This window comes from Hemicordylus capensis, chromosome 3 (assembly GCF_027244095.1).
Source record: "Hemicordylus capensis ecotype Gifberg chromosome 3, rHemCap1.1.pri, whole genome shotgun sequence".
NCBI lineage: Eukaryota > Metazoa > Chordata > Lepidosauria > Squamata > Cordylidae > Hemicordylus > Hemicordylus capensis.
The window spans coordinates 230,631,438-230,652,249 of record NC_069659.1 but is presented as its reverse complement, the minus strand read 5'-3'; the positions used below and the strand labels follow the sequence as shown (position 1 = coordinate 230,652,249).

The window sequence follows — 20,812 nt, the reverse complement described above, 5'->3', positions numbered from 1 at the left end:
GTACTAGGACTAATGCTCTTTAACTTGTTCATAAATTACCTAGAAGTTGGGGTAAGCAGTGACGTGGCAAGATTTGCAGATGACACTAAACTATTTAGGGTAATGAAATCCAAAAGAGATTGCAAGTTCTAAAAGAATCTCTCCAAACTAGGGAAGTGGGCAACAAGATGGCAAATGTAGTACAGTTTACAAGTGTAATGTGATGCATAGTAAGGCAGAAACCCCCAACTTAACACATACACTGATGGAATCTGAGCTGTCAGTGACTGACCAGGACAGGGATCTTAGGGTCACAGTGGACATCTTGTTGAAAGTGTTTTGGGTTTGACAATAAACTGCTGTTATAAACTATGGTGTGGCCACATGCAGTTCTGGTCACCATGTCTTAAGAAGGACAATTGTAGAACTGGAAAAGTTACAGAAGAGGGCAACAAAGATGATCAGGGACCTAGAACATCTCTAAAAGGCAAGACCACAACACCTGTTTTAGAAACAAGATGACTGAGGGGAGACATGATAGAAGTCTATAAAATAATGCATGGCATGGAGAAAGTTGATAGAAATTTTCCTCCCTCTCCCATAATACTAGAACCAGGGGTCATCCCATGAAACTGATCACCAAGAAATTTAGGACTAACAAAAATACTTTTTCTCACAGCATATAATCAACCTATGGCATTTTCTACCACAAGATGTGGTGACAGACAACAGCCTGGATGGCTTTAAAATGGGTTTAGATAAAATAATGTAGGTCAGGTCTATCAACGGCTACCATTTTGAGGGTTATGGGCCACCTCCAAACTCAGAAGCAAGATGCCCCTAAATACTGTTACAGGGGAATAGCAGTAAGAGAGGGGGCATGCCCTCACCCTTTCCCTGTGGGTTTCCCGGAGGCATCTGGTGGGCCACTGTGTGAAACGGGATTCTGGACTAGATGGGCCTTATTGACCCAGAAGGGCTTTTCTTATATTATCCTTCCTCTGGAAAGGCAGGAAGGGATGTGTCATGCACTTCTCATGTTAGATCTTTCATGACCACCTCAATGTCCTGTCATTTGGCCCTGCATGCTTGTGTTAATGTAAACAATTGGACATGGCCCAGATTCAGATTGTGACCAGGATGAGAGGCATAGCCATTTTTCCTTACTGGCTTGGGCCCATGGCACTCTACCCCCATCTTTATCACCATCAGTACTTACAAAAATACAAATGTGGGTCCAAATAACACGCATTTAGTTTGACCTGTCTGTTTATCCCACATATATTGTCTTAAGGTAGCACACAGTTTAGTACTTGCTGCTCAAGAAAGTAGATAGTATGTGCCAATATATGCTACAATTATTTTCAAGTTTACAGCTGCAGTAATTCATTGTCCTACAATTGTAATTGGTTCTGGTGTTTGTAAAGGAGAGTGCATAAAGAGAATGCTTTCCATTTATAGGACCTATCCTTGTACTCTAGAATTTCCAAAATGGCAAGTTAAAAGAACACTAACACGCTGTGGAACTGTTACAGATTACCTATAGTGTTTGACACAATAATGAAGACTTCATTATGTGTTCATTCCAGACAGCACTCATCAGTGATGCTTACTCTTTTTTCTCAAGCCTATAAAAATGAAGAGTGGCAGGTTAACATAATTATTTTAAGACCTAAGCGGGTAACCTTTTGTATAGCTAGCTCCCCTTCAACCTCAGGCATTATATTTGGTCAGCGAGTTTGACAGTCCCACTGCAGTAGAAACAAAAGAATCAATTATTTTGACATAATTCCCAACTTCTATGTAGAAATTTCTTAGAACAGGCTTTCAAGATTTATGGTGCATGTAGGCCAAACCTTGGAGTACCTGCTAATGCAGCATTTGTAATGTTTTAAAAAGTGGCCTTTGTAACTTTAAAATACATATGTTTGTAATATTGTGGTTTGGAAGTATTAAATGACAATTTTCAGCTTGTTTAGGCAATACTAAAAATGGAGTCCACTGTGTATCTTGTCACTACTCTTACGCAATTATAAATATGGTTGTGTTACATCACTAACCCCATCCACTTTTAGATTATTATTTCAACAAAGTAGGGTAATTCTGAACTTTGCATCTTTGTCTGTATGCTGGTCTGTGTAGCAGTAGAACCATCCAAAAGAGCTAGGAAATGTGCTTCCTTACCATGCCAGCACCACAATTCAGACAGCAATTGTGTGGGAAGTAACTAAAAAGGTCAGAACACTTTTCTCCATAATGTCCTTTAGGCCAAGGTGCAAAAGTGCTTACTAGCACCTACACTCCCCTGCCCAATAACTTTCATGTTAATGTTATACCTCCTTAATCCCACTTCCTCTATATTCTCTCCATTTTTTTCCTCCCTCATTTTTAGCCATTTCACCCTTTTACTGTTCCAAAAACCTTTCCTGGAAGAATACTTGATGTGGTTTAGGTTTCTGCAGAGCTCTAGAACCTTTTCCAGAGGTAGCACATAGTTTAGGTACAGATGTAACTATAGCAATCCATAGTTGGGCACATAGGCAAAAACTTTGTTTTGTTCACTATAAGGGATCATATACATCATGCACCAATGGGAAGATGGACTCTTGAGTCAGAGGCTGTGACTTAGGCATGCCTAAATCCACTTGACAATAAGGCATTACTTGGGAAGGGGGAATATACTCCCTCTCACTGATGCAGCTCAGGTTTCCAGATTTCTCCCCCTCCCTGCGATATGACTTCTAAAGTTTAACCATTTTGCATCCCTGCTTTATACTGTATGCTACTGCAATAGTGTACTACTCCTGGAAAAGATGTTCTGTTCAACTTCAACAGGGCAAGTGCATCTAGTGATCTAAAGTATACCTCTAGGACAGACATTTATTTCAGTACTACTAGCTGTGGCAACTAGTATTTTGCAAACTAGAGCAGTGTTTGCAAACATTAAGAAATGCCTGCCTGCCCTTTCCATCTCATTTTTTGCAGCTTATCTAGTTCTTCTCCTCTATACATTTGGAGATCCTCATAGTTGTCTATCCCTTTTAGCAACCTTGACCACAGTTCAGGTGCTAGTTGGCACATGCAGCCACTGGGGTGGCATTTGAGGAGTACTGAGTTATGGCATGCAGAGTTTGATTTCTAGCAATATCATAGCCAATTCACTAAAAAGAACCCCATCATATCCTGATTTTCGGTGCCCTCTTTATTTAAAAACAAGGCAGGAACAAATTAACCTTTAAAATGCATATTACCCCTCAGTATACATCCCTTGTGGATAAATTGACACAGTACACACTTCCTAGAATGGAATCTATTTTGCTATCTCCCACAATAAAACATTTATTACATACATAACATTACTAGCAGAAACAGGCAACAAATTTTCAATAGTTGATCACATTTGACAAGTTATTGGGAAGAATTTGGAGGACAAGCAATTGAAATGAAGAAAATTGTTGAATATTTAGTACCCTTTCTTCAATACAGTGAATGTTCAAGTGCCTAAACAATATTTCATCCAAACATCTTACATGTTAAATGCACAGCAAGAGGACCACATATCTGTGTAATTTAAATAATTTTCCAAGCTCTCTGTTGGAAATGTCTGACTGCTAGGCAGGTCTCTTAACATTAATCCTTACATGAGTATTCAGGAATAGGAGCAGCATTCCTAAGAATTAAGTTTTATTTCTAAAATTAAACTGTTACTGACTTATCTGTGGCTGTTGCTATATAGTCCACTAAAGCAATGCTTCCCTCCCTGATGTCCATATAACAATATTCACAACCTATCTGAAAATTTGATTGCCAAGGATACAAGTATGAAGATTGATACATAGATTTGTACCAATACTTATACATACAGCTCAAGGGTTAGGAGATTTCTGGCATGCATACAGTTCAGACATCAACCAGCTTTTTTTTTTTTTTTTTAATATAGCAGTTGTGCATTAGGTCATTCCAGAACTTTAACTCACGGCCTTCATGCCCAGCACAGTTTTGAGACATTCTGCTATGGGAATTTGTCTTCACTGACAAGCAGTTTATATTACATCAACTTAGAAACTACTCTATGCTTTCATCTCAAATCTCAACAAATGTACTATCAACTTAATGGTTGTTTCATCTTACAGAATGCTGTAACGAGAACCTGCAGTACAACTGGTTTAATGAACCAAATCTCTAACAAACAAGAGTTCTGGAATATGCAACATACCTTTAGGAGCAGCTAGTATAAAAAGTATCAACATCAGTGGTTTGAATATAAAAAATTTATTTAAAGTCAGAGTATGCAACAAATAAAACCTACAGAAAACAGATTTCCCCATCACAATCTCTCGCTTACCAAATAATGGGAAAAACACATTCCTTCAGTCATTATAAAGTTTTCAATACAAAAGAAATTAAGTTTTGTAAGAAAGCCTAGTAGACCAGGTACAGTTTCCTTCCAATATGTTTGCAGACACAATGTCACTCTTCAATACATTCCACGCCATCCACCTCCACCCATGTTGCCTTGCCCGTAGTATCCACCAGTGTTTCCACTGCCACGACCTATAAAGTAACAACAAGGGTTTTATTCCTATGGTTGCCTTTTTTTTAAAGCTAGATTATATTCAATGACTTGCAATAACTAATATCATTAGTAACTATGCATGCCTCCCCTTATGATTTCTTGCATGTAAGCCAGCATTATAGCTTTCTTGAAGCGTTCTCTAGTTCCCTCAAGTAACAATAAATTCTTATGTTTTACACACCAGTACCTTAGAATTAAACAGTTTTGATGCATGTAGGTATTTAAGTAAGCTTACCATATCCACCTAAGCCATCAGGAGTACCATATCCTCCACTGTAGCTGCTGCCCATTCCCATTCTTCCAACAGAACCATAACCACCTTGATCTGGAAAACAGTGTTCACTGTTACACACAGTCTCTAGAGACTAATTAATTTGAATTTAGAATCTGAAACCAAGCATACCCATTCCATCTCTGCCATAGCCTCCCATTCCAGAACCACCTCCAGCAGTTGAATTCAGGAACAGTTCAATGTATCGATGTTCTTCAAGAGAAGATAGGCAGACACATTTGAGTAAAAAGATAAAGTGACATTTCTCTGCAAGTATCTATGTGACGCTAGGGGAACATTTACACAAGTTCAGCCATATCCTTTGTACCTAGCAGACCCAACAATCTCAGGAGAGATTTAAAGCCTCTTTTCCTGCAAATAGATACTTTACACAAGGTTAACAGACGAGCACGTGTGGCCAAAATAAATCTGTACAAGCATTGTAACTACAAGACTGACTCTTCCCAAAGAGCTATTTAATCAAATTTTTCAACATTAAGGTGGTACAAATCCCACAAGTATTTGGATATTTTAATCCTAAAAATAAAGTAATATCGGGTCGTGTCTCTCTGTTCCATTAATGAAACATGAAATGCTACTTCCAGATTTTTGTAAGAATCAGATGTCAAGTGGAAATACTGTTATCCCTCAAATTATCTCTGCATACACAAACAGCTTAAAATGTCTAATGAAATTCACAGGTTTCAAGACTGCTTGATTTCTCCAATACTTGACTTACGCATATGATTTTTATCTTTCGACATGGCAGCCACCGCATCTTCATGCGTCACAAATTCCACATCAGCTTCTCCTGTTGCTCTTCCATCTGCCCCAATATCAATGTGAACTCTTATAGGAGTCAGTGGTGAGAAAAACTACAAGAAGAACAAGAAGTTCATACCTGGCAGAAACTTTCCTCATATTTACATGATATTTTAAGTGCAGCATTAATTTAATCACTTATTAAACATCAGGAGATGCCACAGTCTGCCATACATTTCTATTTATACTAATGGTGCAATATTTCATACCTGTCTGCCTTGTTCTGAACTACTATCATGAAAAATAAAAGTAAAACTGCCTCACCATAATATTCCCTAGAATACACAAACCTAGTAAACAAAGTGTATGTGTTCCAGGGAATATTATACTGAGACACTGAACAATTCACAGTATCTTTGTACTAGAAGTGTCTCTACATTGGAGTTTCAAGTTCCAAATGTAAAAGTAATGTATATTTCAGTTCTGAGTAGGATACCATATCATTTCATATGGAAATGTTTTTAAACTACAGTTTTTAATATTAAGAGAATACCAACATCCCATTTTCAGCTTAACTGCTATAAATCACATTTTTAACAAATTAGTTGTTTGAATAACTATGATACCAACTAAAAAGACTCTCCCCACATTTTCTAGGACTGAAATAATGGGTATTTAAAATAAAAATGCAAATATTCCTCTAAATTCAGTAACTCTTTATCATCCTAAGGACCTTCTCTAAGAAAGGAGTCAAACACCTACTTTCTGTTGTACCAGGAGCTACTATCTCTCTCCTTTGAAAGAAACTGCCTTTGTTCCAAGTCAAAATTCTCAGTTTATGTCCTTTCAAATACAACCAATTTTTCAAATATTGAGGCAGTCAATTTGCACAAGGCAGTTAACTCATATTTGAAAAATTAGTTGAATGGATTTTCTATTGTCTCCTCACAAGATATCTGGGTGGGGTGAGCTTATCTGGAAATATTTATGTCAGCTATATTAGATTTCATTTCAAAATACAGCTATGTATATTTGATATCAGAAGTGTGAAAACTCCCATTACACCTTTGTTTCAACTAGGAGTATTTTCCACAACACTTACATTAGCAATGTCATTTTCTGTTGCTCGAAACGGCAGTCCTCTCATGTGTACGAAATGACCACCATGAAAACCTGAGCTTGCATCTCCTGCTCCACCATAGCCATGGCTTCCCATTCCTAAAAAACCAGAACATGTCTTTAAGTAAACTACTTGAAGACTTGAATTCCTAATGCACTCAAAGTCAGAAGAGGGCTGAAATGCTGGGCCCTCAAAGCAATTCTACTCTGGCTTAACTTTTGCAAGTAATATTTTGGTTCTTTCCATGCCAAATACTACCATTTTCTATTCCAGTAGTTGAAAGGGGCACTATAGAGCAGCACTTTCCCACTCATTTATGTACTGGAAACAGCACCTGTAAAGCAGTGCACCCTGTTCTCTGCAACGGTTGAAAATAGCCACAATATTAAATTCTAAGTCTTTGTCTCTGAACAGCCTACTTTTAATTGCTATATAAACTTCATTCATACATTTCTTTAGAGAATATTAAAACAATGAATTATCTTTTCTTTGCCTTAGGAGCCAATATGAAGTAGACTGATGGTTGAGGAACAATACTGTAAAGCTTTCTGATCTTACCTCTCCCATCCCTCATTCTGTCGTCATAGCCATCATTTCCATAGCCATAATTGTTATAGCCACCATAGTCATCAAAGCCACCATATCCTGTGAGATTTAAGTGAACATACTATGAAATGGTTTTTAGAAGTACATTTCAAACATTAACACTGTGCATATGATCAAGACTTCTTGACATCAAATATAAAAACAGATTTTTGTATATCAAAGTGATCAGGCTCAAAGACATGCAAACCAAGTTTCATCCACATTCAAAAGCTAATTTCAGATGCCTCTCCATACCTTTTCAATCTTTAGTCACACGGCTGGTAAAAAAACTGATACGTATCCAGATTTCAGACTTGGTATGTATTATAATTACTGTCATTTCTGTATTTCTTGACAAAAACGTCAGGAACGTGAAAATGACAAGAGCCTGTGGTCATTAGATACACATACCACCGTCATATCCACCACCTCCTCGATGCATTCTGTCATACATACTTCCACGCCCAGCTCCATAATAACCCCCTCTTCCTCCCATTGGTCTATCATATGGTCCAGGTCGCTGTCCCATCATTCTTCGTGGTGGGTCATAGAATCCTCGGATTTCACTCTTACTACTTTTGAAGATCTCAATATATCTGAATAAAAAAAGATTTTCAATGTACAAATGTAAGAATACACGTATATGGTGATTGAAAAAAAAATCACAACAAATTGCATAAATGCTCTGAATTCTGTATCTAGACAGTATTCAATAAAAGTGTACACTGTTTTTTCCAAGTGTCACTTAAACTTTAGGAGTTAAATGCAAAATCAAGCATTCTGTGATTTATTTTACTGACTAAAAATTCTAACTGCACATTAAATACAACAAGTCTCTGAACCACACTCCCCCCTACCCCAATAAGAATTTCTTTGAAAAGTGTCTGGCTATCATAGAACACCCTTCACACAAAAAAACAACAGCCCATTTTTAGCAAGCTACATAATATCATTTCCCCCTCCCACCAAATCTACTATATTCCCAAGTTAAACTTAGGGTGATTTTTTTTAAAGAAATAGCCAGTTAACGTATGCTCCCCAACCCCCCAAAAGCGATACTGACCCCCAACCCCCCGAAAAAAAGATTTAACACCATCCCAAACTCTCCATCCCCACCTGTGCCCTATTCTTTCCTTGTGTTTCCCCAGAGCTTTTTCTGCTATCTCCTTTGAAGCAAACTGCACGAAGGCCTCCCCTGTGCTTCTCCCCTGGTAGTCCAGCGTCAATGTTATCCCATTTGGCACGATTTCCAACCCTTTAACCCAAGGACAAATAACCCCATCAAGGGGAAGAGTGTTAAAGGCTGAAACATTCCCATCTGTAGAAAATACTTAAGCAAATCTACACAAATGCAAGAAAATAGTTGCCCCCCCATCTAACCCAAATACACACACTAAAAGATCTTTTATTTATTAAACTTTAGACATTCTATTATTGTTTGCTCAAACTACACAGCAGCAGCTACATCAGCTACATCACAAAAGCCCACCTATACTACGATGTAATAACTAAATACTCCAAATTCTGATTCATAGAAAGATATCTAAATGTGTACGTTTTATCTCTTATGCTACCAATACAATCACTAAACTGTTTAGTAGTATTTTAATATAGAATACCAAATGTAGCAATCTAAATTTTAAACACACTGATCCCACCCTTCCTCCCCCAGAAATAGCTAATTAAGTTGTTAAACTATTTCAAATATCAATCTTGAAGACATAGAAACACTGAAAGTCACTTGACATTAACACTAGAGCTACCTTGAAAGAACTGAACGATCTCCTCCTTGCTGCAGCCAAATGGCAGACCACGCAATCGTACTGTTCCATCACTAGATGAATCATTTGGACCATTATGTTTCCCAGCCCAGTCCATTTTGCTGTTTAAAATCAAACACCATAAAAAACATAAACAGCAAATTTAGCATTTGAGAATCAAGATTCACCCCCACCCCTTCCTAAGCAGGACTGCATATATTAGTATCTTGCAATGTTACAAATAAATGCAACAGATGTTCAGTTGTTGCGTGAAGCATAATGCTTTGATATTTATAACCTGCCATTGTCTTGAACTTGTTACAGAACAACTAGCATGACCTCCTCATGCTTCCTGCCACATGCTACCCTCAAGTCCTCTGGTCCTCTAATTGAGATGCATCTATCTATGAAGACAAGTTCTGTTGCTTGAGGAAGTGCTAAACTTCCCCAACTCTTCTCACATTAGCCCAGCCATGCACTACCCATTCAGTACATATACCCAATCATCATTGCAATGGGTTAACTTTACAGTGCTGGGGGCTGTTGAACTATTCTCTAAAATACATACAAACCACATGTACACATCTCTCTACTGCCAGTATACAAGCCACATGCATGCTTCTTTCCACTGCCAGCTAGGACAGCCAAGGCAATATTCCTGCAGAGACCCATTGTGTTAGAACTCTGACAACCATATGAGGCAGTGGAAGCAGGGGACCAGAGTTTGGGATTGGAACTGATGGGCACAGAATACAAATCAGCAAATGGGTGTGTGTATGTGGAGAGGGACAGATGAGGCTGTGCTTCAACTAGCAAGATGGAATGACAGCAAAGGAGAGAGACAAGCAAAATAGTTTGTGATTTTTAACTTGAAGTTATAAGATGCCTTGCAGACTTCAATTTAAAAGTGGAAAGGCAGGATAAAAGTTTTAAAATATAGTGATTGAATGTGAAAACTGAGTGCAAATCAACAGGGGAGGGATTGGAAACTACATGCATTTATGTCTCAAGAACATATAGACAACAAGTCTATAATGGAGCCCACATACTTGCAGACACAGGTATCCATAACAGCACACAGTGATATCCTACTTCAATACAGCTAAATCTAATTATTCTACATACTAGTTATACTCAGGGAAGCCTGAAACCTACTTGGACTTGACTTCTAAACCCACATTCGTGTGTGTGTGTGTATGATATTATATGACCACTAGTATTAGTTCTCAGTTGGTGGGGGAGAGCAGCGTACTTCAGGATGAAGCTCCTCCTACCGCTGCAGACAGGGCCACAGTTTTTCCTTCCAACTGGAGCAAGATGGGGAGGAGGGTCCATCATCACACTAATTATAAGCAATCCACCCTGCCCCCCAATTTCTCCCTCTACTTAATAGGACTAGGGGCACTAAAAGAAGATACATTGATAGGTAACAGGGAACTACAAATATCAGCTTGATTTACTAGGATCTTTCTCTCTCGTCTTGCTACCGATTCCACCATCACCTGGCCTGTACAGAGGGCTTTCAGAAAAGGAAAGGATTTCTCTTTCTTGTGCTACAGTATGAAGGTAGTGAGAAAAAGCAAACTTAAAAAAAAAAAAACAAGAAAAAAAACCACCTTCCTCAAACTGTTGCTGAAGTCACAGAAATCTGTCTCTGGCAAGAAGACTTGATAAGAAACAGCAGGAGGAATCCTTGTTGTGTCCTTTCTTAATCAAATTTCTGTACAAGTGAAAGCCTGTCAGAGGCTGCTGCCTTCTCACCAGCATGTGCTCATCTGTAGGGGTGTGCAAACCGGCTCAAGACTGCTTGATTCGAGGGCTCAACCTTGGACTGGGCCTGGTTTGGCTTGAGGTTGAGCTGAACCCACCTGGACAGATTTGGGGAGATGCCAGTGACATTAACTTTTGTTTTGTTTAAAGGTAGACTTACCACTGCCGAGGGCTTCAGTGGCCTTGGGGGGTGCTGCTGCTTTAGCCATGGGGTGGGGGTGGTCCTCTAGAGGTTTGGCCTGTGGAACCACCAGAGACCCCCCGCAGCCGCATCCCCACACCCACCAAAGCCCTCAGCAGTAGGGATGTGCACAAACCTGTTCGGAGGCCCTTTTAAAGGCCTCTGAACAGGTTTGAAGGTGGTGGTGATGGAGATAACTTTAAGGGAGGGGGAAGGTGCCCTTACCCCCCTGGCTGCGTTTCCCTCGCTGGTGCTTGCTTAAAAACTGGTCCAGTGGAGCAGCAGCATACCTCAGACCGGATGTAGCCCGTGCGCACACTGATCTGTGCGCACACTATTTCTAGTCCTATGAGAAGATGGTGGGGCAGGTAGCTATGCTGCTGCCCTGCTGGACTGGTTTTTAAGCAAGCGATGGCAGGGGAAACACGGCGGGGGTTGTGTGTAAGTTCACCCTCCCCCGCCTTAAAGTTAACCCCCTCGCCTCCAAATCGGCCCCCACCAGTTCTGTGCACATCCCTACTCCACAGTGGTAAGTCTGCCTTTTAAAAAAAACCAAAATTTAATGTCGCTGTCACCCCTGAACTGGGCCTGAGCCAATCTGAATTTGAACCAAGCCGGGCCCCTTGTTCGGGATGCCAAAACCAAACATGCCCGGCTGGACTCAAATCGAACCAGGCAAACCCGTTTTGTGTATATTCCTATTCATCTCCAGTGAGCACAACTGTTGATATATAAAAATGAAAAGATCTTCAGCTTGGGGAAAGTGGAAGGAGGGGGGAACCCACTGCTGGGCTGCTACCCTTTCCATGCAGATGGCCTCAGACCACATGTGAGAAACCCCTTCAATAATAAGGCTAAGAAGGAGCTCAAGGTTGCATGAGAGGAACAACCTTCACAGTGGCAGGGGAGACCAACCTAGCGACTGGCAAAACAGCAAAAGATTCAGCAAAGACATGTAAAGAGATGGAAACATAGCACACCAAAACACCTCAAACACCATTACAAGAGCCAGATCTCCTAACAGCAATATCAATTCCCATGACCCTACCAATGAAGATTAAGGGACGGGGCAGATTCCACTCCCTCATCTACAGGGAGCAGAGGCTAATCTGACTGAAGGTTCAAGATCAAGTTCTACTAAGTCACCCTATCCTGAAGTAGCAAGGAAAAAGAGCTCCTTAGAGCAGCATTTCCCAACCATTGTGCTACGCTGACTCTGAGCCAGCCTCAAAACCAATGAATGTAAATTTCTCACTTGCAGGTGAGTCACCCTGTCCTTCCAGGTGCATCCCTCCAGGCACAAAAACTAATACAGCTATCCCTTGCTAACCACCAACCCCGGTTTTGAATATATGTGAATAGGAAATTGTGACAGGTCTTGTCAACCGCAACCCAAGTATTTGCAGTTGGTGAGGTTTTTTTTAGTGATTTGGGGAGGGAGGTTCAGAGCTTTGATCTGCTCATTCCTCTTGGTGAACCTTGCCAATTTAAAATGCCTTTGAGTGATTGGGGGGGGGGGTGTTTCAAAAAATTTCCAGATATTTGATGTGCTCATTCTTCTTGGTGACTCTTGGCGATATTATAGGATCTTTTTAGCATTTTGTGGAGTATTTCCCCCCCTTTATTTTTAGGTCTTTTTGCGGTCATGTTTCCCTAACTCTGTTTCCCATAGACTTTAATGCCTCGCCAAATGTGAATTTGCCAATGGCCAGAAAGGAATCCTAGCAGTTGGGGAAGGATGACTGTAAATAAAAATCACATGGTGGCTTTGCCACCAAACCAAAAGTGTGTTGGGGTGCAAGTGTGTGTGCCTCTGTATTTTTTTCTTTTTACAAGTGTGCCTCAGGCAAAAAAAGAGGTGGTGGTGGATTGGAAATACTGCCTTAGAGGTCCCCAGGAGCTAGCTCATCTGGAGGCTTAGAAGCATTTGAAAGAGAGAAGAACTTATCAGGGAAAATGAGATTATTAGAGAAAAGGAGAATATTGCAGCCAAGTCTAGGCAAGACAATATTTTAACATTTATTTTCCCCAGATGTTAGCAAAAGCTTCTAGAACTCTTTGACAATTAGAAAGCAGAAAAGAAGTTTCAAACCATAAACCCCTAGGAACAGCAGGCATGTTTCCTATAGTCACAAAACCTGGCACAGTGGTCCCCTTCTCCTATTTGACCAATTCTAAGAAGAGAATGGAACCACCTCACTGAGGGACAAACCCAGACTAACCAAGAGAGCCAGCAATCAGAAAGGATGTGTTATACAAGGCCTGCAAGGTGCATGCCTCAGTCATCCCAGTTTCTAGCACAGCTCCAATACTCCTTAATGCAGGGCTAAGGCAACGTTGGCTCTCCAGCTGTTGGAAGTGAAATTCCCATTATTTCCAGCCACAATTTATTGCGCCCTGAGAAGTAAAACCGCCCTGAGCCAAGGGCGGTATAGAAATTGAATAAATAATGATGATGATGATGGGAGTAGTATTCAACAGCAGCCAGAGAGCTACGGTTGCCTACCCTAGTACAACCATCTTGTGGGAAAGAGAGCTGATAGTTCTGCTCGTTCTCTGGCAAAAAGGCCTTTGATTGCCTTCACAAATTGCCCCTTACAGCTGATCTCACAATAGATGCCCTGAACCCTGCAATTATCTTCCAGAGCCCTAGGCTTGATGTCACCTTTTACCTATTATCAATAGAAAGTAGACCTCAAAGTCCAATTTTGCAACCAACCACTTTGGCAGTGAAAATACATTCAGAGCCATTTCAACACATTCTGGTAGAAACAAGGGTAAGAAAAAGGTATTCCCCTTCCATTCCAAACAGGAAACACCCCCAAGAGCGGTAAGTCAATGCTGCTCTCACTGCAGTCCTTTTATTCCCTACCCCCAACCACCTCTGTACAATCCTACTTGGTCTAGGTTCAAACACAGGAAAGCTCCAGACACTGTACATCTCAGCTTTGTAGTAGTATGTCTTAAGCAGGGGTGGGTGGGTGAGGAGAGGAAACAGCAGATCCTCTCAACCAGACAAATGGATCCTGAACACATTCCCAAGTTCTTTCTTTCTCCAGAATCAATGGACAAAAGTAGTTTCCCACACACTATCAATCTAGATACATTGGAGAATTTTATATCCCTGGCACAACTGATGGGCTTTATGATATCCTACATGGAGTCAGGCCAGGAAATAGGCAAGGATCCTGCAATTGTTCTAGGAACACAGGAAACTGCCTTATACCAAGCTAGTCCATTGACTGACCTGGTATTGTCTACACTAGAGCTGCTCAACTTCAGCTCTCCTGCAGATGTTGGCCTACAACTCTCATAATTCATGGCTATTGGCCACTGTGGCTGGGGATTATGGGAGTTGTCGTCACTGTTCCCTCTAAGGCATGCACATGTGCGCATGCTCACACGTTTTCTGATATCCGCTCAGTACATTTTAGACCCCACTCAGGTTGAATTAGGAATGCCTCACTTTGAATGCATATGCACACACAGTGCCTTGATACTGCCATCCCAAACAAAACTCACTCCACACAGAGATGAAAAAGATTAGAGGGACCACTGTTTGTAATTCAAAAATAGCTGGGGGGCCTAAGTTGAGCAAGCCTGGTCTACACAGACTGGCAGCAGCTTCTCCAAGGTTGCAGGCAGGAGTCCCTCTCAGCCCTATTTTGGAGGTGCCAGAGAAGGAACTTGGAACCTTCTGCATGCAGGTGCTCTTCCCAGAGCAGTCCCATCCCCTAAAGGGAATCTTATAGTGCTCACATATCCCATTCAATTGCTAACCAGGGTGGACCCTGCTTAGCAAAGGGGACAATTCATGCTTGCTACCACAAAACCTGCCACCTAATGACACAGTGGGGAAGTGACTTGCATAGAGAGCAAGAGGTTGCTGGTTCAAATCCCCACTGGTATGTTTCCCAGATTACAGAAAACACCTACCAGTATATTTGGCAGCAGCAACATAAGATGCTGAAAGGCATCATCTCATACTGGACAGGAGATGGCAATGGTAAACCCCTCCTGTATTCTACCAAAGAGGTAGACCACAGGAGCTCTGTGGGCGCCAGGAGTCGACACCAACTCGACAGCACAATGTTACCTTTACAACAAGACCAGCTCCTCCCATTTTTTGCTGAACTACTAGAACCACACCATCAGGCAAGCATTTATACACCCACACTTCCTCAGTCAAATAAATATTCTCCCCCTGGTGGATAAATCCTTCTGATCTCTCCAGTGGCCAGATGATATTGGAATTAGAACAGATTGGCATAACAGATGCCAGCCTCTCAGGCTGAGGAGCCCAATGAGATGACACAACAGCCCAGGGATGTTTGATTTGGGGGCTTGCCAGGACCTGAGGGGTATATTCATGGGTCAAATGGGCTGTAACTCAAAATTTGGCTTTTAAAAAGCCAATCTGGTGGGGAAGTTTAAACCTTGTTTCAGAAATTTCTTCCAGAAATACAAAGTCATCATGTAATGGTATGGACAGACAATAACAAAAGCATATGTATATTGCCACTATGGAATCAGATCCCAAACACTCCATAAGGCAGCAACATGGCTGTTTTGCCAGTGGAGAGAGTCTCATTTGTTTCCCTGAAAGCAAGGCATCTTCAAAATATTCTGAACACCCAAGTAAACTGAGCCATTAACAGGTAAACCAAATTGGAGTAGTCCTTGGATTGGGAAGATTTGCAAACAGATTATCAATTGAGTTCAAATTTATTTACATCTCAACCAAACTTTAAAGGCAGTAGTAGATCCTTCACCAGGTTTCCTTGTAAAACCGTAGCAACTCTCTTGTTCCAAGGTGGCCAAGAAAAGTACTAAAAATTTCCCCCTCAATTTTTCTCATTTCTCAGCCAGCATGGCGTAGTGGCTAGAGTGCTGGACTAGGACTGGGGAGACCCGAGTTCAAATCCCCTTTCAGCCATGAGACTAGCTGGGTGACTCTGGGCCAGTCACTTCTCTCTCAGCCTAACCTACTTCACAGGGTTGTTGTGAGTATAAACTTATGTATATAGTACACCGCTCTGGGCTTCTTGGAGGGAGAGAGGGATATAAATGTAAATAAATAAATAAAAATAAATAAAGTAAAATACATTTCCTAGACAAATCAGGAAGGAGAGCACAAAACTACTCTTATAGTCCCATACTGACAAATGAGCAAGTGGTTCTCTGGATAAATCTATTAAATGGAGAACCACGGCATCACCTAACTTTGAAACTACACCACAAATCAACATGACTCCATTTGACAGCATGAATTGAGCAAAATACTCCGCTCCCAAATTCACTAATGTGGTCCCCCCCCAAAGAAATCATATCTACTATTACTACTATGAATATTTATATACCGCTCTTCAACAAAATTCTCAAAGTGGTTTACAAAGAAAAACACATTAAAAAGATGGCCCCCTGTCCCCAAAGTCTCACAATCTAAAAAGACAGACCTTAGTACCTGTTTTTTTTTTTAAAAACAGTATACCCTAGAGTTATTGACTGTGCCTGTACAAAGTTTATTCTGAACACTGAACGAGTCTCTTGAGACACTAAGCAAGACAATCCTCTCACAAACCACACATTTCCAATGTGAAGGTTCAATGTACTCTTTATGGGACCTCCACTTGAGTTTACTGTGATGTCCTTAGCTCATGGAATTTCAGAAACAGCATACCTATCAGTTAACCAAAATGTCTTCATCTTTCAGTAGTACAAGAACACTGGTGTTCAAGACATCCAAATTTATCCTTAAAGTCAGCTCTACTTGTCACAAGTGTCGAGACACTGTTCTACCTTGTGTCCACAAAATCTGTTCATCCTAGATAGGAAATCCACTCATCCATGACAAGTGAAAAAAAACCCTGACAGGTAAAGTATCAACAGTTTGAGGAACCATCTGATGAGTAAAAGGTTTTGACTGGTGAACTGAGCCAACATTTATTGACCCCTGAATACAATATCCAAAGGGCTCTAAGTTTTTACACTGCTAACATGTCCTTCATTAGAAAGACAGAGGTTCTATTTTCTTTAAATCTGAGGACAAGAAGTAGTAGTAGTATCCAAATCCAATTCAATAACATGGCAGAGAGATTGCATTATAGAGACTTATGTAGCAGAAGAGGAACACCCCTCACCATCACACACTCCCACCATTGGTAAAGGTGCTGCAAAATATCCTGGGGCAACAGACTTCATCTGCCTAGAATGATAAGATTCTTGGATATCCCAACGTAAACTGCTCCCCCACAAAACCAGAAAGAAAAATTGCTATCAATGTGAAATTAGTGCCACTGGTGAGAGAACAATTTACCCTGCCCAAGTCCTGAGGAGTGAAACATTTAAGGGATTTCTTAACCCACCAATCACAATGGATTCCCAAAGGCAACAAAAATGTATATAAAATATAAATATGAAACCGTTAAAACATTTCTCTCTCACACAGACAAGCAGGATCAAAAGCAAACACAGAAAAGGTTAAGGACTGAAATCCCCAGGAGTCTAACAATTTTTGTTAGCAGAATGTCTCCTGGGGATTCCCCTCTTTCCCGTCTTCATCAGCCTTCTCCTCTTTGGGAGTTTGACAATGCTAATATTGTATGTAATGTTGATAACTGATTTATTAGGAGTTCAGTGTTTTTATGTCTTCTCTTCCTGGAGCTCAGTTTACTTTGTAGGTTCAGTTCACTGAATTCTATCCTGTGCCCATCAATCCCTATGCCCAGATTCTGCTCTGCTTCCTTGCTTCTCAATCAATGTCCCACATAGTTGTCACAGCTCTAGTCCTGGTATTGGTTTTACTTATTCTTTTTTTAAAAAGGGGAGGGGGAGGGATTTCCTCCCCATTTCCTGTTTGGGGGAAAAGATGTTTGCCCTGCCTGCAGCAATAGGAGGAGATTTGCCCCAAAGTAAGCTGCTCTCCCACCACTTATGAAAGTTCACAGTAGGTCCAATTTCCCTTTTCCCCAAAAGGTGTGTGGCAGCCACATCTCAAACACCCATTCCAGCAGCTACTTCTTAATACAGGCAAGGGGAACAATGGCATTGGATCCTGAAGTTTCCACTGGTTGCTTTAAGAAAAGCCTGCGATTACAACTGCAATGTATTCCTTTTATCATAGGGATTAAACACTGAGAGGCTCATCCAGAGAGACAAACCTTCCAAGGTCTGGATGCAACAGGCAGACCATGTTGGAAGTTATGTACAAAGCATTTCTATTCTTTGATTCTCTTGACTGATTTCCTTTCCCAATTTAATTCTGGGATCTACAACTCCCCACCAGCCAGGGTTTCTAGAAGAAAGCTCTGCAGCCCAGCTTGTGGTCAGTCAATGGCAGCACACTAGCTAAAGTCAATCTTCTTATGTACTACTAACTGCAAACTATAGTTAGCACAGAACTGTTTATAGAATATAGTTATAATTTTCTCCCCCTATACATTTTGGAAACATTTTGGTCAGGGTGGTGGTATTATTATTATTAAGATATTATATAGATTTCCCCTGTACTCATGACACAGAGATGTGGTCATATGTACAGAAGAGTGTAGAATAATGCCAGATGAAGCCACACAATGAGACATGAGGAATAGTATGTAAGATGATAGGCCTCATTGGATAACAGAGCCCTTCGAAACAGGAAAAAAACCCTAGGTGCTTTTTAAAAAGTCATTAAACAGTACAAGTAGCAGTATCGTAAATAATGTCTCATTATACCAATGTAAATTAAGTCCCATTCAATTAATAGCTGTCTGAAAACAGAACAAATTAACTTAATGAGAGGCATAGTTTGTAAGCATGCCCTTCACTGAAATGAGACTGTACAAACAGAAGATATTTAGTAATCTCTTGGAAATACATTACATTATAGGAGCATATTGCCTCAGAACTATACTATGCAGCTACATGAATTATATATTTTGATAACTGAATCAGCCATTAAAAACCAGTTTTATTTGCTGAAATCTTAATGCAAATTATACGGACATGTTAACACAAAAACAATTTCTTGGTATAGATTATTTTAGTCCTGCCTTTTTCTCTGGATAACAGGTTAAAAGTGTATCCAGTAGAAGCAGTTCTGTGTGTATTTCAAGTGGCATGTGCTGGGATTACAATATACCCTCTTGTTCTTTTGCTTTTTCTTATTCCCAGAAGTAGCAGATAAGTGGCAGCAATGACCTTGTCAAATGGGCCATTTACAACTGGCATCGATGCCTCATAGCCGATTAAGAGACACAGAATAGATAAGGTGTTTTACCAGACCAGTCTTTGTTGTCAAACAGTGAATATGCAAGCTCTATATAAAGAACCTGCACTTATTTTGAATTTTCTCTCAGCTACTGCCTACACTACAGCTACTGATTAAGCATAGTTACAGGATCTCAAAGTTAACAATCTGGGCTTAATTTTAAACAGCGTAGTGCAACTGTTTTGGGATTTAAATGGTGAAAAGTGGAACTTGCTCATTTTGCAACGCGGTGCTACAAATAACTACTAGCAAGTAGTTCTCACCGAGTTCAATGGAACCAAGATCTAAGTGACTGCGCACAGGACTGCAGCACTACCATCACACTGTGAGGGCACGCGAGTAAAAAATAACCCTAACTTGAAACACACCAGCACTCCAAGCAGAACACAACGCCAATACGGAACGCAGACAAATTCCCCAAACGCAGGCGCAGAAGCTCTCCAGGGCAAGGGAGGGGCGTGGCGGATCGCAGAAGGTCCGCTCTCAGAAGGGAGGGGGGCGAAGGGAGAGACACCCACGGTCAGGCCTGGATACAATGGAGGAAGCGCAAGCGCCGCCTCTTCTTTTGTCAAGCCCAGAAGACCGTGTTTTGTTTCCCCTTCCCTCGTTCCCGGCCTGCCCTTTTCTTGGCCGTTTTCGTCAGTTCCGGCAGTTGTAGCCGTTGGAAAATGAACCAACGTTACTCGCTAATCCGGGCTGAGGCAGCTTCGCCTCAGCGAGACCTTCGTTCAGTCCCAGCGCGTCCCGCCCCCCCCATCCCCGCCACATTCAAAATGGCGGACGAAAAGAAGAGAAGCCGCGTTCTGGCGCGCGCGAAAGCCGCCGCTTTTAACCCTTTCTCTTCCTCCCCACTTCGCCACCTAGCCAGCCGCCTGCCTACGGCGTCCGCCAATTTCTTTGGGAGCGAGAAAGCGGGCCCGCCCACCTCGCCTCACAGTTTCCCGGCACGTCGGCGGCACGGTTGCCCGCTGCTCCGCGCCACCCCACTCACCGGCAACACCTCACCCACTTCCCCAGTCGATCGGCGCAAACGGCAACGCTGAACTCCCCCACAAAGAACAAGGAAGCGCTTAACGGGCGTCAGACTAACAAGCTACGCAACTGAGGCAGACAGGATGGCGTCGTAGGCACACGTATCGCGATGACACCACGCTCTGGACGGGAATCTCGCTCGCGTCTCCCCGATGCACGAAACGACGCGTGCGCAACTGCTTAGTGACAGAAAAAAGGGAGGAGCGTAAACTATGTTCAGGAAAAGGACTGAAATGGCGAAGCGCATGCGGACAAACTAAATGCTTAAATGGCGCATGTGTCCAGAGAGGCGCCGTTTAAATCAAACCCGGTAGATCCAAGCGGAGTTATGGCGTTTACAGCTATCTATTTCTGTGCCAACTAAAGGCCAGTTCGAAAGCACGGGTCATGCTCGTGCACGTTGTTGAAACAGTTATAAAAAGGAAAAAATATGGAATATTTCTGTTAGGGAAATAAAAGAACAAATATACATTTTCTGTAAAAGAGTGGATCTAGAGATTTACATGAAGCTAATAAAACAGAGCT

The 20,812-nt window shown here is 41.3% G+C and overlaps 2 protein-coding genes across 3 annotated transcripts in view; one reads left to right on the top strand and one right to left on the bottom strand.

Annotated features, from left to right (window-relative positions):
• The window catches only part of RUFY2 (RUN and FYVE domain containing 2), a 79,282-nt gene extending 71,938 nt beyond the window's left edge, over nucleotides 1-7,344 (top strand). Inside the window, exon 20 of the mRNA XM_053310304.1 lies at nucleotides 7,207-7,344. The gene's annotated coding sequence lies outside the window, so the exon portion shown is untranslated. The remainder of the gene's footprint in view (nucleotides 1-7,206) is intronic.
• On the bottom strand, nucleotides 3,275-20,403 carry HNRNPH3 (heterogeneous nuclear ribonucleoprotein H3). 2 transcript variants are annotated; one of them, XM_053310312.1, is made up of 10 exons: nucleotides 20,247-20,403; nucleotides 9,057-9,175; nucleotides 8,410-8,548; nucleotides 7,705-7,889; nucleotides 7,267-7,353; nucleotides 6,691-6,806; nucleotides 5,566-5,701; nucleotides 4,959-5,039; nucleotides 4,791-4,880; nucleotides 3,275-4,533 (listed from the first exon to the last, which is right to left on the bottom strand). In XM_053310312.1, the coding sequence occupies exons 2-10, from the start codon at nucleotides 9,169-9,171 to the stop codon at nucleotides 4,457-4,459; spliced, it is 1,026 nt and encodes a 341-aa protein (XP_053166287.1). In that variant the 5' UTR covers nucleotides 9,172-9,175; nucleotides 20,247-20,403; the 3' UTR covers nucleotides 3,275-4,456. The 2 variants fall into 2 exon arrangements, with proteins under 2 accessions (XP_053166287.1, XP_053166288.1); XM_053310313.1 differs by having other exon boundaries at nucleotides 7,750-7,889.
• Nucleotides 20,404-20,812: the final 409 nt, after the last annotated feature.

Bases quoted from the DNA above. Each gene is read 5' to 3' on its own strand.
- HNRNPH3 (XM_053310312.1), bottom strand. From the start codon at position 9,171: ATGGACTGGGCTGGGAAACATAATGGTCCAAATGATTCATCTAGTGAT. The intron at 8,549-9,056 runs GTAGCTCTAGTG...CTTGGGTTAAAG, and splicing joins GATCGTTCAGTTCTTTCAAG to GGTTGGAAATCGTGCCAAAT. The intron at 4,881-4,958 runs GTATGCTTGGTT...ACTGTTTTCCAG, and splicing joins CTATGGCAGAGATGGAATGG to ATCAAGGTGGTTATGGTTCT.